General features: G+C 50.9%; 1 protein-coding gene across 1 annotated transcript in view; it reads right to left on the bottom strand.

Annotated features, from left to right (window-relative positions):
• PLXND1 (plexin D1) overlaps window positions 1-18,672 on the bottom strand; it is a 61,798-nt gene that overhangs the window by 5,367 nt on the left and 37,759 nt on the right. Inside the window, exons 14-32 of the mRNA XM_030307463.1 lie at window positions 17,742-17,841; window positions 17,509-17,648; window positions 16,549-16,716; window positions 16,376-16,466; window positions 15,915-16,178; window positions 15,678-15,827; window positions 14,737-14,851; window positions 7,399-7,506; window positions 7,191-7,303; window positions 6,238-6,342; window positions 5,588-5,718; window positions 5,008-5,206; window positions 3,552-3,698; window positions 3,196-3,352; window positions 2,261-2,364; window positions 2,114-2,177; window positions 1,365-1,399; window positions 989-1,093; window positions 321-484 (exon numbers count right to left, since the gene is read on the bottom strand). Of these exons, the coding sequence (XP_030163323.1) occupies window positions 321-484; window positions 989-1,093; window positions 1,365-1,399; window positions 2,114-2,177; window positions 2,261-2,364; window positions 3,196-3,352; window positions 3,552-3,698; window positions 5,008-5,206; window positions 5,588-5,718; window positions 6,238-6,342; window positions 7,191-7,303; window positions 7,399-7,506; window positions 14,737-14,851; window positions 15,678-15,827; window positions 15,915-16,178; window positions 16,376-16,466; window positions 16,549-16,716; window positions 17,509-17,648; window positions 17,742-17,841 (2,460 nt within the window). The remainder of the gene's footprint in view (window positions 1-320; window positions 485-988; window positions 1,094-1,364; window positions 1,400-2,113; window positions 2,178-2,260; window positions 2,365-3,195; window positions 3,353-3,551; window positions 3,699-5,007; window positions 5,207-5,587; window positions 5,719-6,237; window positions 6,343-7,190; window positions 7,304-7,398; window positions 7,507-14,736; window positions 14,852-15,677; window positions 15,828-15,914; window positions 16,179-16,375; window positions 16,467-16,548; window positions 16,717-17,508; window positions 17,649-17,741; window positions 17,842-18,672) is intronic.

Consider the following 18,672-nt stretch of genomic DNA (forward strand, 5'->3'; position numbering starts at 1 on the left):
TACCCGCCCAAGAGGGGTGGAAGAGAGAAATGATGGTAAGGACAAAACTTATACAATGCTTGCTTTTAGTTAATTCTTACAATTAAGGTGGGTCACTTTTATTGCCCTGGTTTTACAGCTGGGAATACTAAAGCACAGAGAGGTGAAGTCACTTATCCAAAGTCACACAGCTAGGAAGCGGCAAAAGAGGAACTGAATCCAGGCAGGTGGACTGAGAGACCAGGGTCTGAACTGCTGCACTATTGCTGCCCACGTTGAAACAATGAAGCCGCACATCCCTCCCTGCCTGCCCGCCACCCACACACCATTGGCCCACCAACCTGTTGGTCTTCCATATGTGTAGAGTGTCAGGATCTGAGATCCCCCTCTTCTCAGCCTGCTCCTCCAGGAAGTCAAAGAAGTACTTGACGGCCAGTGGTGGCTTGTCTTCACGGATGCTCAGGATGGCCTTGAACAGGTCATCCAGAAACTTCTGCAGTGTGCCCTGCAGAGGAGTGGGGTGGCTACGGTCAGCCTAGGGCCATGTGGGGAGGGGAGTGTGCACCTCTCCTAGCTTCAGGGAGCTCGGAGTGCTTGGGATGGTGAATGGGAAAGCCATAATACTATCAGGCTGGTCACCTAACTTCTCTGGACCTTGGTTTTCTTCTCTGTGAAATAGGTTGGTGAAATTCTCCTCCCAGGGGTACTGAAAGGACTAATCCAAATACTGGAGCACAAAGCGGGGAATGGGTAAGGCCACCTGAGCTATGTGACCTTGGGGGCAGTACTGACCCCTCTGGGCCTCTGCTGCCCTGTTACTTTGGCTAATACAGAAGTTGTCTGTTAGGCACCTTTCATGGCTGTGAGCAAATCACTCCCCAGGAGGAGCACAAAGCCCTCAGCCTCTCGTGCAGGGAGCCTTTCTGCCCCCACAGAACTCTACCCCCCCACCATACCCAGGCATGTGCACATAGCTGGCCCGTTGACAGGGAGGAGAGGTGAGGCCCACCTTGGTGGACAGCAGGCGAGTCAGGTAGATCTCTGGTAGCACCTTCTTGCGGTGGCTCTGCCGGTGGGACTTCTTGGGCTCTGCCAGCTCGTCCGTGGGCAACACCTAGGAGGCCGGGAAGGGGGCCAGTCCAGCACCTGGTACCACCCTTGGCCATCCTGTGGGCAGTCTAATCCCACAACCCACAGGTATCTGGCTCCACATGCGCTTTGTGGTGCCCAAGGTATGAGGGTGATTCTGGGACCTACCCTCTGCTCCCTAGTCCCCAGCCTTTCCCAGGGCTGGGAATGTTTTCCCCAGAGGCCTAGGGTGGCAGGAAGCCAAGTCCACACCCGGTGAGGGCGGGCGCCCCCAGGGCCAGAGGCCGGGCACTTACCAGATGGAAATACTTCTCCGTGTCCAAGTCTTTCACTGTGAGATGGAAAACACAATAAATAAACAAGAGAGAGGAGGGGAGACAAACAGAAATGGAGACATTAAGATGGAGAGAAGCAGAGAGAGAGAGATCCAGAGAGACACCGAGAATGAGATAGAGGCAGTGAGAAACAGACACATGAGAAAGGAGAAACAGAGGGACAGAGAGAGAGTCAACAGATGGACAGGGGAAAGACCCTCAGAGGGGAAAAGGCTGGCTGCCCTCACCCCCTCCACTGCCCAACCCAGACCTCCTAAGTTGTGGGGACAGGCCCAAGGTCCTGCTCCTGACCTCAGGAGGGGACCCTGAGATGCCGGGAGCCGAGGACCCCATGCCTGGCAGCTGGGCAGCTGGGCCTGGGGAGCCTGAGGGTGTGGATGGGGGGTGAAATTGAGGCAGGGACACAGCCTGAAGCCCAGATGGACAGACCAGCTCCCCCTCCAGCCTGGCAGCTGCCCAGACCTCTTGAAACCACATCCCGCCCTTTTGGGGCCTCTCTCTGGCTGCCCGCAGGATACTAGCCTGAGGAGGCCTGGCCACAGGCCCTGCCCAAGCAGTACTGGGGCAGAGGGGCTGGCCTGGCCCTTGCCCCAACCAAGGAGACAATAGTCCGGCCCAGTCCTGCCTCTTAAAGCCTCAGGTTCCCTATGATGACTGCTCAGAAAGCCCAGGCCTGGCCTAGACACCCTCCCCATGTCCACCGGTGCTACCTCGGCCCAGTGTGTTGTCCTTCTTGTCTGTGAGGCTCATGGCCAGGGAGGCACCTTCGGGGATCTGACAGGAGGGGAGAGGCCGAGGTCAGAGGTCAGAAGTTAGGGAGGGTGGAAGTGGGGGATGGGTGGGGCCGGGGCCCTCACCTTGTAGTGGGCCAGTGTGTTGAGCTTCTTACGGCCATCTTCCACCACAGACGTGTCATCCAGGTCCCGGAGGATATAGCTCTGTGTGCTCGAGGCGAACCACTCTGGGGGCAGGGAGCAGGGTGTCAGGGGCGGGGAGCTGGCTGGAGGGCGCAGCACCAGCCTGGGCCCCCCAGGGAGAGGTCTCTTGCTCTCTCTGTGGAACCCAGGGCAAGCCATGCCTCTCTCTGAGCCTCTATTTTTCCATCTGTAGAATGGGGAGGAGCAAAAAGATCCAGAGGAGAGGGTATGGTGGGCACAGAGCAGGTTTAGAAATGTCCTCATTTTTGACATCGTTACTTTATTAATGCCAATGAAATAAAAGGTACCACGTGTGAAAGGGATCACATACCTTCCATGACCCCACTGTCCTTAGGTACAGACTCTGCCCTTCCAGGATCTGGGTGACTGAGTGCCTGCCCAACCCATCACCTACCCTATCCTGGCCCCGGCCTACCAGCCCTGGTGAGCAACCTGCTGTGAACAGTCACTGCACCTAGCACCTATTTATCATCAGAACCTGGTGCTTGCAACAGGGCCTGGACAGACCAGGTGCTATGAAAAGCCTGTGGTCATAGAACGAATGTTCTTAGCTTTTTGGTCTAACTAGAACTCCTATGCATCCTTCAAAACCCACTCCAACTCCCCCTCCTTGAGGAAGCTTTTCCTGAATACTTTTTGCTGTTGTTTGCAGCTTGCTCACACTGCAGTACCCGTCTCCCTGCCAGAATAGGAGCTCCCTGGTGATGGGCATCTTGTCTGATCATCCATCTCCATGTCCCCGGTGCCTCAGTTAACGTACATTCACTAACTGAAAGGAGTATACAACCAAGGCAAGGGACAGCTCCCGCTGGAGCAGCCCAAAGGCTAAGGCCCGCCACCCGGCCCCTGCCCACCGAGGTCAACGTCCTCCGCGCGTGGCCACTGAGAGTAGGGCACATTCTTGCAGAAGGCTTCCAGAATCTTCTCTTTGACCTGTGTCAGCGTGTCTGTGTCCATGGCCCGCACACTCAGCGAGTCCATGCCACAGCCCTGGAAGGACACGTTCAGGTTCTGCATGAGACAAGAGAAGACAGTCAGCAAGTCCCTTCCATCGCTACCCAGGGCCCAGGCAAGGCAACAGCCTGCCCAGGACGGCTGGGTCACGATTAAGGTCAGGATGCTCCGGGCATGCGGGTTCCCCTCCCAGTCAGCCTGGGAGATGGTTCCCACCTTGCTGCCCAGCTAGCTGCCCTGGTCCTGCCCAACTCACCCGGGGCTTGGCCTCAATGTTCTCCCGCAGCAGCCACTCCTCGTTGAGTGTGTAGCGGGCCTTGCCTGTGATGGCATCAATGGAGCCCTTGTTGATCTGCTGCTTGATGGCGCACAGGAGCAGGAAGAATGGCTCCCCAACTGTTTCCTGCGGTGTGCACAGGGCTATCAGAGGCCCAGCCTGCCAAGCCCAGCCCAGCCCGCACTGCCTCCCTGCCCACCCTCCATGTTCCAGGTCCCAAGCCTTTGGCCATGCTGTGGCTCCCACCTTGAATGCCTTTACCACCCCTTCCGCTAACACCTCCACACTGTGTAACATCCTCCTTTTGGATCCTGGTGTCATTCTCCCCACATCTCCCTGCCTCCTGTCCACTACACCCCCTCCCGCCCCCTGTGTCTACATGGATTCTAAGGTGGAAAACCACCGTCTGGGGGCAGGCACATTCATTTGGTCATCCCAGCAACTCTTCCAGGCATGGGATATCCCCCTCGCTGCTGAGGCTCAGAGAGGACAATCAACCTTCCCAGGGTCACCCAGTGGGGAGGTAGCAGAGCTAGACTCGTGCCCCCAGATCAGCTGGCTCCCAGGCCCGTGACTCTGCTAAGCCACCCAGGGTGCATTTAGGGAGAACTAGAACACAGAATGTGGTGTCAAATCACAAGCTGGTGAGTAGAGAGAGTCTTGGGCCAGGCTGGGCCTCATACCCGAACCCTCCCGCTAAGCCCTCAGACCTGAGCTTAGGGTTGCCTCTTCCAGGAAGCCACCTTGAGCCCTGTAACCGGGTCCAAGGCATCGGTGGTGGAGTGCCACTGTGTGGCATTTATCGCTCTGTATTTTTTTTTTTTAATTTTTTTTTTTCAACGTTTATTTATTTTGGGACAGAGAGAGACAGAGCATGAATGGGGGAGGGGCAGAGAGAGAGGGAGACACAGAATCGGAAACAGGCTCCAGGCTCTGAGCCATCAGCCCAGAGCCTGATGCGGGGCTCGAACTCACGGACCGCGAGATCGTGACCTGGCTGAAGTCGGACGCTTAACCGGCTGCGCCACCCAGGCGCCCCTATCGCTCTGTATTTTAATTGCCATTTCCACACCTGTCCGCTCCAAGCCTGGGGGAATCTTAAGGGCTGGGACTGGGCCTGATTTATCATGTGAACTCAGAGCTGTGGCCCAAAGGCACGCAAGGGAGGGTTTGATGACCAAGACAGCAATCTTCCAGAACAAAGCCCGGTGACAGTCTCTGTTCTGCCCTGAGCTTGCTCCGAGCCCCTACAGGAAGCCAGGCCAGGCCTTCCCTGAGCCTCAGTTCCCCTGCCTGTATAATGGACCCTCTAGGACTCTCCTTGCTCCCTGAGCCCCTCTTTCCTCATCTGCACAAAGATGACAGAGTTGACGTGACATGGGCTTGGGAGGTGGTGGTCCCCGCTGCCCTGGTGGTGCAGCTCCGCCCCCCTCACCCGCAGACAGCTGTACATGCAGATGGACATCCAGTTGGTGAGCATCTTCTCAACCACAGACTCTGTGCGCCGCAACATGAGCTTAGGGTTCTTGGCAGCCGAGGCGTCGATGAGGTCCACCAGCAGCTCCTTCATGATGCCCGTGTAGTACTCGAGCTTGCCGTGGAGCGCAATGGTCAGCAGGGAGGCCAGGCTGCACCTGCGGGTGGGTGTGGGGCATCAGCACTGGCTGCAGCCAGAGGCCCTGGGATCTGAGGAGTGGGAGGAGGGGGTGCCGGTGTTGCCTCGTGGGCCTGGCGAGCCCAGGTATGCCTGTGTGGGTGGTGCCTGGAGATGGGTGGGCACAGCTCAAACCCACCTGGAGAAAGGGCCACTTTCTCTAGCATCCACAGTAACCACTGTGCCCACGAGCCTAGACCTTGGGCATCCAGGCCCAGAAAAGTCAGGAAAGGGCCTGGTGCTGGGTAGATGCCCATTGCCTAGCGGGCAAGGTGATTTGCAAACTGCCCCACCCAACCCAGGATGGGCTGTGTGGCCTCTGACAGGCCCCTGTCCCTCTCCCAGAGCCTTGCAGCCTGACCTGTCACGCACTGCAAAGTCTTTCTGCTGCTCCAGCGCATGCACGAAAACAATGAGGAAGTGCTTATTGTTGAGCAATGAGGAGAACAGGCTGATCCCCTCTTCCATGTTGGGCCGGCAGCTTTCCGGGATCTGCGGAAGCAATTGGTGCTGGGGAGTCCACAGGGGTTTGGTGCCTCTACCAGGCCTAGGAGTCAGCACTTATAATGCCCTGAATGTCTCCTTGAATGCCTCCTGGGATGGGGAGCTCACCACCTTTTCATGGTAGAGGTCTCTTAACTCCCCATGACTGGGAATAACGGCTCAATTGAGCTGAAAAATGGGGCTCACAGAAGGTCAAAGGTGCCTGGAGGTAACCCAGATTCCTTCTACGTGAGAACCTCTCATTTTCCATTCTCTAAGCAGCAGATGGAGTGGGATATCCAGAAGGGCCCAATCCTCTCTCCTCACTACCTGGCTTAGGGTCAGCACTTACCACACCCTGAATGGACACTTGAATGCCTCCTGGGATGGAGGGCTGATTATCTTGCAATAACTGACTCCTTCCTCCCAACTCCTGGTGATTCGGACCCGTGGATCAGATGAACAGGAAAGCGGGGCCCAAAGAGGGGTGGGTTGGTTCTAAGTCATGCACCTGCATGGGGTACTCACCTTCCATTCTCCCAGCAATGGGTGGGTCTCCTGCACCGGGGCACTGCCCTGGGAGTTGAGGGTCTGGGAGGGCAGCACATAACGTTCTTCATAGAGAGAGGAACACTGTAGGGGCAGACCACCCCCCAGCATCTCAGCAGGGCTGCGTCTCCCCTCACCAGCACACAAGGGCCGCTCAACAAATGCAAAGGGATGCCTTGTCAAGGAAGAAGAGGCAGTAGGCCATGCGCAGGGCCTTAAGGGTCCAGAGACCCAAGGGGCTTCATGGGGGAAAGGAAAGGGTGGAACCTCACGACACAAGGTGTGGCAATGCACAAGGCTTAAGAGGAAGCAAAAGCAGCTCGGTGGGGAACGGGAGAAAGCGCAGAGAGGCCAGCGGGAACTACAGCGTGGCCTTGTTTGGGCTGCCGCAGGGTAAACAGTGCAGAAGGGCAAAAAGCAGGGTAGTGGACACCAACACATATGCTCTTGCTGGGCCCGGGAAGGGGGGGACAGGGCAGCAACCCCTGGAACGCAAAGAGGGGTGGGAGGCTTGAGGTAGAGTCCCGTGGGCAGGAGGAGGGGACGTGGAGACCAAAAGCCTGACTGGGAAGGGGCCCACCAGTGCTGAGAGAGGCTGGGGGGGCGGGCACTGGGGGCTAGGAGAGCCCCCTTAGTGAAGGGAGAGGCAGGCCCTACCCGCCAGGAGAGTGGGGCTAAGAGCCGGCTTCCATACGGACAGTTAAACATCAAATGAATAGAGAAGAAGAGTGAGAGGAGAAACTGGGACCCCTCCCTTGGCAAGCGAGGGCAGATAGCCAGGGCTGCCATAAATGCGCATGCAGGTTACGCATTGCTCAAGGGGTCCACGTAGCACCAAGTTTTCCCATCTGCTTAAAAGTGCCCTCTAGGTTGGCATGGCTCAGAAAAAGATCAAGAAACCCGTGAGGTGACTGGCAAGGGTGCCGGCTGACCTTAGGGAAGAAGGTGCGGGTCACAAAGTGCTTATACTCCAGGAAAGGGATGCCCTGGCTGCGGTTCAGCTCCTTGGTCAGATCAGTCATGTCTGTCTGCAGCTCGGCAAACCCTGGTGGATAGGCAGGGAGCTGTGAATAGATCCTGAACCCATTCCCCAGATGGGAAAGCCAAGGTCCACAGTCCCGCATGCTCCCCACCCACTACCTTTTCGGATTTCCTCTCGGATCTGAGATTCCATCTCCTCCATCTGCAGCAGAGTCTTCTGCCAGTAGCGCTCTGCACGGCGGCTCTTGGTACAGAAGACAAACAGGGCTGCAGGCAGTAGAGAGGCAGGTCAGGCCTGGAAAGCCCTTTGGAAAACAGTTGTCGGCACATGGCAGTGTGCACGGCCTGGGCCTGGAGTGAGAGGTCCTGCTGGCTTCCTGCTCCTCTGGGCAGGGTGTGGGAAGGTGGACGGTTGCCCCGGCCTACAGTCCTCCCCTCCCTGGTGGGCTGAAAACTCCTACAGGGTAAAGGGTTGGGGAACGCCCTGGAAAATAACTCTGATGTCCCATTCTTATAAAAAGAAGTGGTGTGTGTGTGTGTGTGTGTGTGTGTGTGTGTGTTTAAACTAGTGGTAAACATTATAAAATAAAGGTAGTGGGTCAAACACTTAGAAAGCAAGTATGAAGAGTAAGACAAAAGTAGTAAAATTAATTAAAATATGATAATTAGCTAAGAGATACATAAAACAGATGTAAAGTGTGTCATCAAAAATATAAAATGGGGGAGAGTAAAAATATAAAGCTCTGGAATGTGCTCAAAATTGACTTAATATCAACTTAAAAGAGACTGTTGTTATAGGGGTGACTGGGTGGCTCAGTTGGTTAAGTGTGCGATTTTAGTTCAGGTCATGATCTCGCTGTTCGTGAGTTTGAACCCCGTGTCGGGCTCTGTGCTGACAGCTCAGAGCCTGGGGCCTGCTTCGGATTCTGTGCCTCCCTCTCCCCCTGCCCTTCCCCTCCCCTGCCCATGCTCTGTCTCTCTCTCTTTCCAAAATAAACATCAAAAAAATTTTTTTAAAGAAACTGTTATAAACCTAAGATGTTATATGTGAACCTTGCAGTTACCACAAAGAAAAAACTTATATAAAATACACAAAAGAAAAAAATCTAAGCACACCACTAAAGAAAGCTGTCAGACCACAAGGGAAGAGATCAAAAGAAGTAAGGAACAGAGAAAAACTACAAAAATAGCCAGAAAATAATGAAATGGCAATAAGTATGTACCTATCGATAATTACTTTAAATATAAATGGACTGAATTCTCCAATGAAAAGACATGGATGAACGGATACAAACCAACACAAAAACAAGATGCATCTATCTGCTGCCCATGAGAGACTCATTTCAGAAGTGTGGGGACACAGGCTAAAAGTGAAAAGAATATTCCATGCAAATGGAAACGTAAAAAAAGCTAAGGTAGCAATACTTCCATCAGACACAATAGATTTTAAAACAGAGTCAATCCAACAAGAGAATATAACATTTGTAAATATTTCTGCACCCAACATGGAAGCACCTAAATATACAAGGCAATATTAACAAGCCTAAATGGAGAAGCAGACAACAACATAATAATAGTCGGGGACTTTAACACCCCACCTGCATCAATGGATAGACAACACAGACAGAACATCAATAAGGAAACATCATCCTTAAATGACGCACTGGACCAGCTGAACTTAACAGATATATACAGAACACTCCATCCAAAAACAGCAAGTGACACCTTGCTCAGTCTGGGTGGCTCAGTCTGTTGAGCATCTGATTCTTGATTTTGGTTCAGGTCATGATCTCATGGTCGTGAGATAGAGCCCCATATCGGGCTCTGCACGGGCCTGAAGACTGCTTAAGAGTCTTTCTCTCCCTCTCCCTCTCCCCTGCCCCTGCTCACATGCACTTTCTCCCTCTCAAAATAAAATAAAATCTCAGGGCGCCTGGGTGGCTCAGTTGGTTAAGCATCTGACTTCGAATCAGATGATCTCACAGTCCATGCGTTTAAGCCCTGCATCAGGCTCTGTGCTGACAGCGCAGAGCCTGGAGCCTACTTCAAGTTCTGTGTCTCCCTCTCACTCTGCCACTCCCCTACTCACGCTCTCTCTCTCTCTCTCTCTCTCTCTCTCTCAAAAATAAGTAAACATTAAAAAAATTTAAATAAAATCTCAAAAACCGCAAAATAGGGGCGCCTGGGTGGCGCAGTCGGTTAAGCGTCCGACTTCAGCCAGGTCACGATCTCGCGGTCCGCGAGTTCGAGCCCCGCGTCGGGCTCTGGGCTGATGGCTCAGAGCCTGGAGCCTGTTTCCGATTCTGTGTCTCCCTCTCTCTCTGCCCCTCCCCCGTTCATGCTTTGTCTGTCTCTGTCCCAAAAAAAATAAATAAAAAACGTTGAAAAAAAAAATTAAAAAAAAAAACAAAACGCAAAATACATAGTCTTTTCAAGTGCACATGGAACATTCTCTAGGATGGGTCACATATTAGGCTACAAAACAAGTCTCAATAAATTTAAGAAAACTGAAGTAATATTCAACATTTCTGACCACAACAGCATGAAACTAGAAATTAATTACAAGTAGAAAATGGGAAAAGACACAAACATGTAGAGACTAAGCAACATGTTACCGAACACCCAATGAGTAAATGAAGAAACCAAAGAGGAAGTAAAAAAAAAAAAAAAAAATACATGGAGTCAAATGAAAACAGAAGCATGGCAGTCCAAAATCTTTGGGTTGCAGAAAAAGCCATTCTAAGAGGGAAGTTCGCTAGTGATACAGGCCTCCTTCAGGAAATGAGAAGTCTCGAATGACCTAACTTTAAAGGAACTAGAAAAAGAACAAAGCCCAAAGTTAGTAGAAGGAAGGAAATAAAGATCAGAGGAGAAATAAATGAAATAGACTGAAAAACAATAGAACAGACCAATGAAACCGAGAGCTGGTTCTTTGATAAGAAACAAAATTGACAAACCTTTAGCCAGACTCATCCAGGAAAAAAAAAAAAGGACTAAATTAAATCAGAAATGAAAACGGAGAAATTGCAACTGATACCACAGAAATATAAAAGATAACACTGTACGTTACACACAAAGAAATTAGACAACTGAGAAAAAATGGATAAATTTCTAGAAATATACAACCTTTTAAGACTGAATAATTAATAGAAAATCTGAATATATCGATTACTAGTAATGAAATTAAATCAGTAATTTAAAAACTCCCCAAAACACAAAAGTCCAGATCCAAATGGCTTTACAGGTGAATTCTATCAAACATTTAAAGAAGAGTTAATCCCAATCTTCCTGATATTATTCCAAATAACTGAAGAGAAAGGAATACTTCCAGACTCATTTTATAAAGTCAAAACCAGATAGAGACTACAAAAAAAGAAAATTATAGGCCAATATCACTGATGAACAAAGGTGCAAAAAATATGCAAAAATATTAGCAAACCAAATTCAACAATACATTTAAAAAATTGTACACCATCGAGGTGCTTGAGTGGCTCAGTCAGTTAAGTGTCTGACTCTTGATTTTTGGTTCAGGTCATGATCTCACAGTACAAGGGATCAAGGCCTGCATCAGGCTCTGCGCTGACAACATGGACTCTGCTTGGAATTCCTCTCCCTCTCTCTCTGCCCTTCTCCCACTCATGCTCTCTCTCTCTTTCAAAATAAATAAATAAATAAATAAACTTTAAAAAAAAGGATCACACACCATGACTAAGTAGGATTCATTCCAGGAACACAAGGATGGTTCAACACCCACAAATCATACAACATGATACACCAAATTAACATGAAAATGAAGCTAGAAATCATATGATCATCTCAATGGACGCAGAAAGAGCCTTTGACAAAATTCAACATCTACTTATGATAAAAACTCTCAACAAAGTGGGTATAGTGGGAATGTACCTCAACATAATAAAGGCCATATAGGACAAACCCACAGCTAATATCAAACTCAATGGTGAAAAGCTGAAAGCATTTCCTCTAAGATCAGGAAGGATGGCCATTCTCATCAATCTTATTCAACATAGCACTTAGAAGTCCTAGCCACAGCAATTAGGCAAGAAAAAGAAATAAAAGACATCCACATTTGAAAGGAAGAAGTAAAACTGCCACAGTTTGCAGATGATATAACATATGTAGATAGTCCTAAAGATGCCACCAAAAAACCATTACAACTATTAAACGGATTCAGTTAAGTCACAGGATACAAAATTAACATACAGAAATCTACTGTGTTTCTATATACTAATAAAGAACAATTCAGAAAAAGAAGTAAGAAAACAATACCATTTACAACTGCACCAAAAAGAATAAAATGCCTAGGAATAAATTTAACCAAGGGGGTAAGAAATCTGTACTCTGAAAACTGTAAGACATTGATGAGAAAAACTGAAGATGACACACAAAAAAAGGAGAGATATACCATGCTCATACCTTGGAAGAAGTATTGTTAAAATGCCCATACTACCCAAAGCAATCTACAGATTCAATGCAATTCCTATCAAAATACCTATGTTATATTTCACAGAACTAGAATAAAGTATCCTAAAATTTTCAGGAAACCACAAAAGACCCCAAATAGTCAAAGCAATCTTGAGAAAGAAGAACAAAGCAGGAAGGATCATGCTCCCATATTTCAAACTATACCACAAAGCTATTGTAACCAAAACAGTACAATACTGGCACAAAACCAGGCGTATAGATCAATGGACTAGAAGAGAATCCACAAATAAACTCATCCTTGCATGGCCAATTATTCTTCAACAAAGGAGGCAAGAATATACAAGGGGGAAAAGACAGTCTCTTCAATAAATGGTGTTTGGAAATCTGGGCAGTCACATGCAAAAAGAATGAAACCAGACCACTTTCGTACACCATATACAAAAATAAAGTCAAAGTAAATTAAAGACTTAAATGTGAGGCTTGAAACCATAAAACTTCTAGAAGAAAACATAAGCAGCAAGCTCTTGGACAGCAGTCTTAGCAATATTTTTTTTGGCTATGTCTCCTCAGGTGAGGACAACAAAAGCAAAAATAAACAAATAGGATGACATCAAACTCAAAAGCTTTTGGACAGTGAAGGAAACCATCCACAAAATAAAAAGGCAACCTATTAAATGGAAGAGGATACTTGCAAATGATACATCCGATAAAAGGTTGATATCCAAAATATATAAAGACCCATACAACTGAATAACAAAAACCAAACAACCTGATTAACAAATGGGCAGAGGACCCGAGGAGACGTTTTTCCAAAGACGACACAGATGGCCGACAGACACATGTAAAGATGCTCGACATCACTCATCGTCAGGGAAATACAAATCAAAACCACAATGAGATAGCACCTCACACCTGTCAGAATGGCTCGGATCAAAATGATAAGAAATAACACGTGTTGGCAAGAATGTGGAGAAAAGGAAGCCCTGGTAAACTGTTGGGAGGAACATAAATTGATGCGGCCACTATGGAAAACAGTATGGAGGTTCCTCAAAGATAAAAATAAAACTGTCCTAGGAGCCAGCAATTCCACTTCTAGGTTATTCATCTGCTGAAGAAAACAAATATACAAATTCAAAAAGATACATGCATCCCTATGTTCACTGCAGCATTATTTACAATAGCTAAGACGTGTAAGCAAGCTGAGTGTCCCTGGATAAATGTGTGGATAAAGAAGTAATGGTAGGGGCGCCTGGGTGGCGCAGTCGGTTAAGCGTCCGACTTCAGCCAGGTCACGATCTCGCGGTCCGTGAGTTCGAGCCCCGCGTCAGGCTCTGGGCTGATGGCTCGGAGCCTGGAGCCTGTTTCCGATTCTGTGTCTCCCTCTCTCTCTGCCCCTCCCCCGTTCATGCTCTGTCTCTCTCTGTCCCAAAAATAAATAAACGTTGAAAAAAAAAATTAAAAAAAAAAAAAAAAGAAGTAATGGTATACATACATAAAATATTACTCAGCCCTAAAAAAGAATGAAATCTTGCCATTTGTGACAACATGGATGGACCTAGAGGGTATTACACTAAGAAATAAGTCAGAGAAAGACAAATGTTCTGTGATTTCACTTATATGTGGAATCTAAAAAAACAAAACAAACAAAACAGAAACACTCATAGATACAGAAAACAATCTGGTGGTTGCTGGAGGGGAGGGATGTGCAGGAATAGGTGACATAGGTAAAGTGGATGAAAAGGTTCAAACTTCCACTTATAAAACACATGTCTTGGGGATGTCATGTACAACATAGGGACTATAGTCAATAACATTATAAGAACTTTGTATAGTGACAGAAGGCAACTACATCAAAATACTGAATCACTGTGTTGTGCACCTGAAACTAACATAAAATTATATGTCAGTTAAAATAAAACAGGGGTCTCCCAGGCTCAGGATCCTTGCCAGGTACAGTGGCACACGTGTGTAGTCCCAGCTACTTGGGAAGCTGAGGCAGGAGGATTGCTTGAGCCCAGAAGTTCTGGGCTGTGATGTGCTATGCCGGTCGGATGTCCGCACTAAGTTCGGCATCAGTATGGTGACCTCCCGGGAGCGGGGGACCATCAGGTTGCCTAAGGAGGGGTGAACCGGCCCAGGTCGGAAATAGAGGAGGTCAAAAAAAATAGGGGTGAACAGTGGCTTTCTTTGGGTGAGAGAATTATGGGCGATTTCTTCTCTTTCTGCTTTTTACCATTTTCGATTCTTTCTACGATGACCGGGTGTTAACTTGTGTATTATGAAACATTTAAAAGGTGACACGGTAGTATTATATTATAATCCCTTACTGGGGTGGGGAAGGGGGAAATATACACACACACAGATGACCCTTGGACAGCTGGGTTTGAACTGCACAGGCCCACTTACCTGCAGATTTTTAAAAATAAATGCAGTGAGTACTGAAAATGTATTTTTTTCATCCTTGTGATTTTCTTAATAACATTTTCTTTTTTCTAGTTTACTTTATGGTAAGACTATAGTATATAATACTATATATGTGTGTGTGTTGTGTGTGTTGATTATTTATGTTATTGGTAAGGCTTCCAGAAACAGGAGGCTATTAGTAGTTTTGGAGAGAGTCAAAAGTTATACATAGATTTTGGACTGTGGGGGGGGGTCAGTGCCCCCAGCTCCGTGTTGTTCAAGGATCAACCGTATCACCTTTACAACCATCAGTTTAATAGTGGGATAGCCTACCAAATGTGTAGGTTAAGCTTCCCTTTTAAGCTCCTCCAGTAGCCCCTTACTGGTTCCGGGACAAGGTTCCAAGTTCCTCTGCCAGGCAGTCAGGGCCCACAGCCTGGACCCAGCGCATCCCCCAGCATCTATCATCCTCCACCCACCTGTGCCGCAGCCAGGGCACATCTCTCAGTGAGTAACCCACCACCAAGCTTTTGTTTCAGCTGTGTCCCCAGCCCATCACTCCTCTTCTCCTATCTGCCAGTCTTCTGAGGGGCTGGGACAAGGTGGGGGCAGGTGTGCCCTCCAAGGTGTCACGAGAATAAGTCTCCTTACCAACCACAGAAAGCAGCAGCAGGACACTGCAGATGACGATGGACACAATGATGGCGGTCTCACTGCCCCCCAGCTGCAGTGTGGCAATGGTCTGGTTGAAGTTCCCTACCTGGATCTGGGCAGAGGCGGGAGGAGGGAGCTGTAGCTTTCCCGGACTCGTGCTTTGGCTCCTCTCCTCACTAGCTGTGGGGTCCTGGGCAAGTCACCTAACCTCTTTGAACCTCAGAGGCCACATCTATAAACACAGAGATAACCAGGCCCACTTCCTGGGGATGCTGTGAGGGCTAAAGGAGATGATGCTTGGCTAGCCCTGGCAGAGAGGGGAGACTCAATATGGGCTGTGTTTATTACTACGGCCTGGGAGGGGCAGTGGAGGAGCCGAAGGCAAGGCAGTTCACAGGGCCTGGCTGCTGTCCCCAAGTATCTGGAGTACTGTCTGATGACCAGGGAAACAGGCAAAGGCTGAGGATTCAGAGGGCATAACTGGGACTGGGGTGCAGGTGAAAGAGAGCTTTGGCAGTCAGACCCGTCCTGGGCGGCATGTGCTGCCTTGAGAGGGAAGGGGTTTCCCATCCCAGGAGGCATGCAAGCAGGTACAGCATAGAAAAGGTCTCATTTCTGGCCCCTCTCGGCACTCCTCCTGTATCCCTCCCCTCCGTGACTCTGCACGTGACTGGCAGCCCAAACTTGATGTGGAGCATCAAGTGGAACAAGGGAGACTTCTAACGGCCTCTGAAAGTCCAGCCCCATCAGGCCTATCTGGGGCCAATCACTGCCCTGGAGCAGGTGACTAAGTTCTTGGGCCTCATCTGTCAAGTGGGGATGTAAAACTCCACTTGGCGTCATCCACTGAGCACGACAACACTTAGCTCTGATACGCTGGGTGAGGGGCAGGGCTGGGGGCCAGGTCTGCCTCCACCTGGGGTTCCCCGTTCACTCACTGTGATGGGCAACTGCCCCTCGGCCGTGCCCAGGGACTCGTTGACCGAGCAGTGAATGACTCTATCCGAGACGATCTGGATGTCACAGGCCACTTGGCCTATTTTGATCCGGTACTCGTGGCTCTCGAGCCCTAGGCTGTCCTGCTCCTTCTGCAGGAACAGAGAGGGAGTGCTTGCTGAGGTCTGCGGCTGAGCCCGGCCCCGCTCACTCCCGCACTGGTATCCGCTGGAACTCACATGGATGACCAGGGTGAGGGGCTCCCCGGGGTGGTGCTTGATCCACTTCTCCCTCTTGGCCGTGGAGAACTGTGGGTCAGGGAGGTAGTCCAGGCGGAACCTGCTGCCCCGCCGGGCCTCCTGGGGGTCCAGCAGCTCCTCGGCTACAGCCGCCTCATCGGTGTAGGCCCTTCCATTGATGAAGAAGTCTACCGGTGCCGATGCATTGCTCAGGGCCCCAGGGGACGGGCAGGTGATTAGGGTGGAGTTGAGAACTTTGCAGAGCTGGTAGGGAAGGGCCAGGGCCAGGGCCAAGGTTGAGGATGGACAGACGGGCAGGAGAAACGGGGAGAGATTGAGGTTTAAGGAGACAGAGAGAGAGAGGGAGAGACAGAGAGGCAGAGAGAAGACAGATACAGCAGCGTGAGAGTCAATCAGGGCTACTGGCCGCTCCCCACCCACCTTGGTCCCAGCCCCCTCACCGTGGGCTCCCGGCCAATATGGTGCACAGCCATGGACACATTCTGCACCATGTGGAAACGCTCGCCAGCCACCGTGATGGTCCTGCCGCCACTGTGGGATACAGCGAGCCCTGTCAGCCCACCCACAGCCCTAGAGAGTGAGCTCAGCCAGAGGTCAGGGTCTGGGGTCTCACCTGACAGGGCTGCGGCGGGGACTGATGGCTGTGATGACTGGGTTCTGCATGTACTGGAAGGTGAGGTTGCTGTGCACACAGCCCCGGCGCTCAAAGCGCACACACACGGACACGGGGGCCGGCAGGGCACCCTCGGGCACCGTGCAGGTGATGCTGGTGTCCATGCGCCTGTGGGAGGGCAGCGGCACTGTCAGCACGGCCCCCACCTCCTGCTGCTTGCTCCTGCCTGCCCCATCGCCCAGGGCACAAGCCCGCATGCCTGGCCTGGATAGGCCTCCTCGACTCGCCCCAACCTGGTCTTCTGCCCCCTCGTACAGGAATCTGTTGTTTGCACATACCCACTGCCACATCTTTGCTCAGGCTGTCCTCCCCACCTTCAACACATTCGCTTTTCCTCCAGCCCTGCCCGTGTGTTCCAATTCTGCCCCATCCCGCCTCATGCAAGAAGCCCTCCCAGAGTCCCTCTCTCAGAGCTGAGGAATGGCTCTGAAAGAACCAGCTTTTTTCCCAGTCTCAGATGTTTCTATTTCCTGCGGGAGTGTCTGCTTTCCCGAGAGCTGAGACTTTGCTGGGCTCTTCTTGGTGTCCCCAGCAATGCCCATCAATGGGGCCTGGTACACAGTAAGTGCATAATAAAGACAGAGGTATTTCATCAAAAGGCTCTGGACCACACCCGTGGGCCAGCCAGAGGAGCTCCGAATGTATATGACCATCACATTTTTCACAGCAGAGGTCACTTATGGAGCTCCTACTGTATGCCGGGCACAGAGTACTACTCACAATTACTGTTCTTACCAGATAAGGAAACTGAGGCTCAGAGAAGGGAAGGGGCTTGGCCGAAGGGACACAGCTGGTGAAAACCCGAGTGATGCTTGGTGCAAGGATGTCATTCCACCCTTCCAGCCCCCAGCCCTCCAGTTTCCCTGGGCAGGAAGGGGTGGCCCAGGCCCAGGGGCTTACACGAGCTCCGTGCAGGGCTCTGTGTCGTTCACCAGGACTTGGAGCTCGGAGCCCACATGGAGGTCGCTCCCGTGGATTGTGATCCTGGTGCCCCCTGCCTTGGGGCCCTTGTCAGGCTCTAGGAATTGAACCTGGGGCAGCTGTGAGGAGGAAGACAGGGGGTCAGGCCTCAGGCCACCCCCCAGGTGTGTGTCTGGTGGGGTGGGCAGGAGAGTGGGTTCAGCCTCCCTTACCACGTAGGAGAAGCGCTCCCGTGACTTGCCCTCTTTAGAGGCGTTCACCGTCACCACGTCTGAGAATGCCTCTGGGGCTGGCCCTGTAGCGCACACAATCCTGGGGGGAGGTAGCTTGGGTCAGGAGAGCAGCTGGAGGGTCTCAGGGGCTGGGTAAGCAGCACCTGGGTTCTCTCTTGAATGATACTACCCCCCCCACCCCGGCTATACCCCGAGGGTATGTGGGCTCTCCACCCTTGCCCTCAGCTTCCCGCCTCTCCGACTCACAGCTGGGACTGCCATTTGGCTGGGACAGCCAATGGCATCACCTACATCAAAATACTGAAACCATTCCCTATCAGCTGGAAAACAGCCACTCTGAAACCCCGATGTCACCCTGATGCCAGGCTCTTCCCCAGGACTACCCACCTCCCCTGCCCGCCCCGCCTGACTTTCCCACAATTCTACAACTATGTGACAAAGGGGTGAGATAAGATGGTCTCTTGGGATCTGAACATTCTCCAACCATGAGGACATTTGTTGGGCTGGTAGACTGATAGCTTTTCTGCAAGCCTGACTTACAGCTCCCCCAGCAAAGGAAATCAGCTCACCCCCTGCTTTTCTACAGCCCCTCTGGGCCAGGCCCCACAGCGGTAGGCTCAGACCTCTGCACCACACCAGCAGCCCCACACTTTGTTAACTACAAGGTTTTTGTTGCTTTTTTAAAAAAAATCAATGCAAGGCTTCTATGGAAGTCCGGCTGTTCTGGGGGAACCTGGGAGGGCCTCCCAGAGCAGCAGGTGTTGAAGTGGGAACTTGAAGGATATGGAGAAGCGTCCAGAGTAGAAAAGGGCGGAATGCACAGGGGTGGGTAATGGCTTCAACAAGGTCTGGAAGACCTTGTGCCACTTCTAGTGAGTGGCAGGGTGCTGAGGAGGGTGGGAAGGCAGAG

The sequence above is a fragment of the Lynx canadensis genome, chromosome A2 (genome assembly GCF_007474595.2).
Source record: "Lynx canadensis isolate LIC74 chromosome A2, mLynCan4.pri.v2, whole genome shotgun sequence".
NCBI classification, from domain to species: domain Eukaryota; kingdom Metazoa; phylum Chordata; class Mammalia; order Carnivora; family Felidae; genus Lynx; species Lynx canadensis.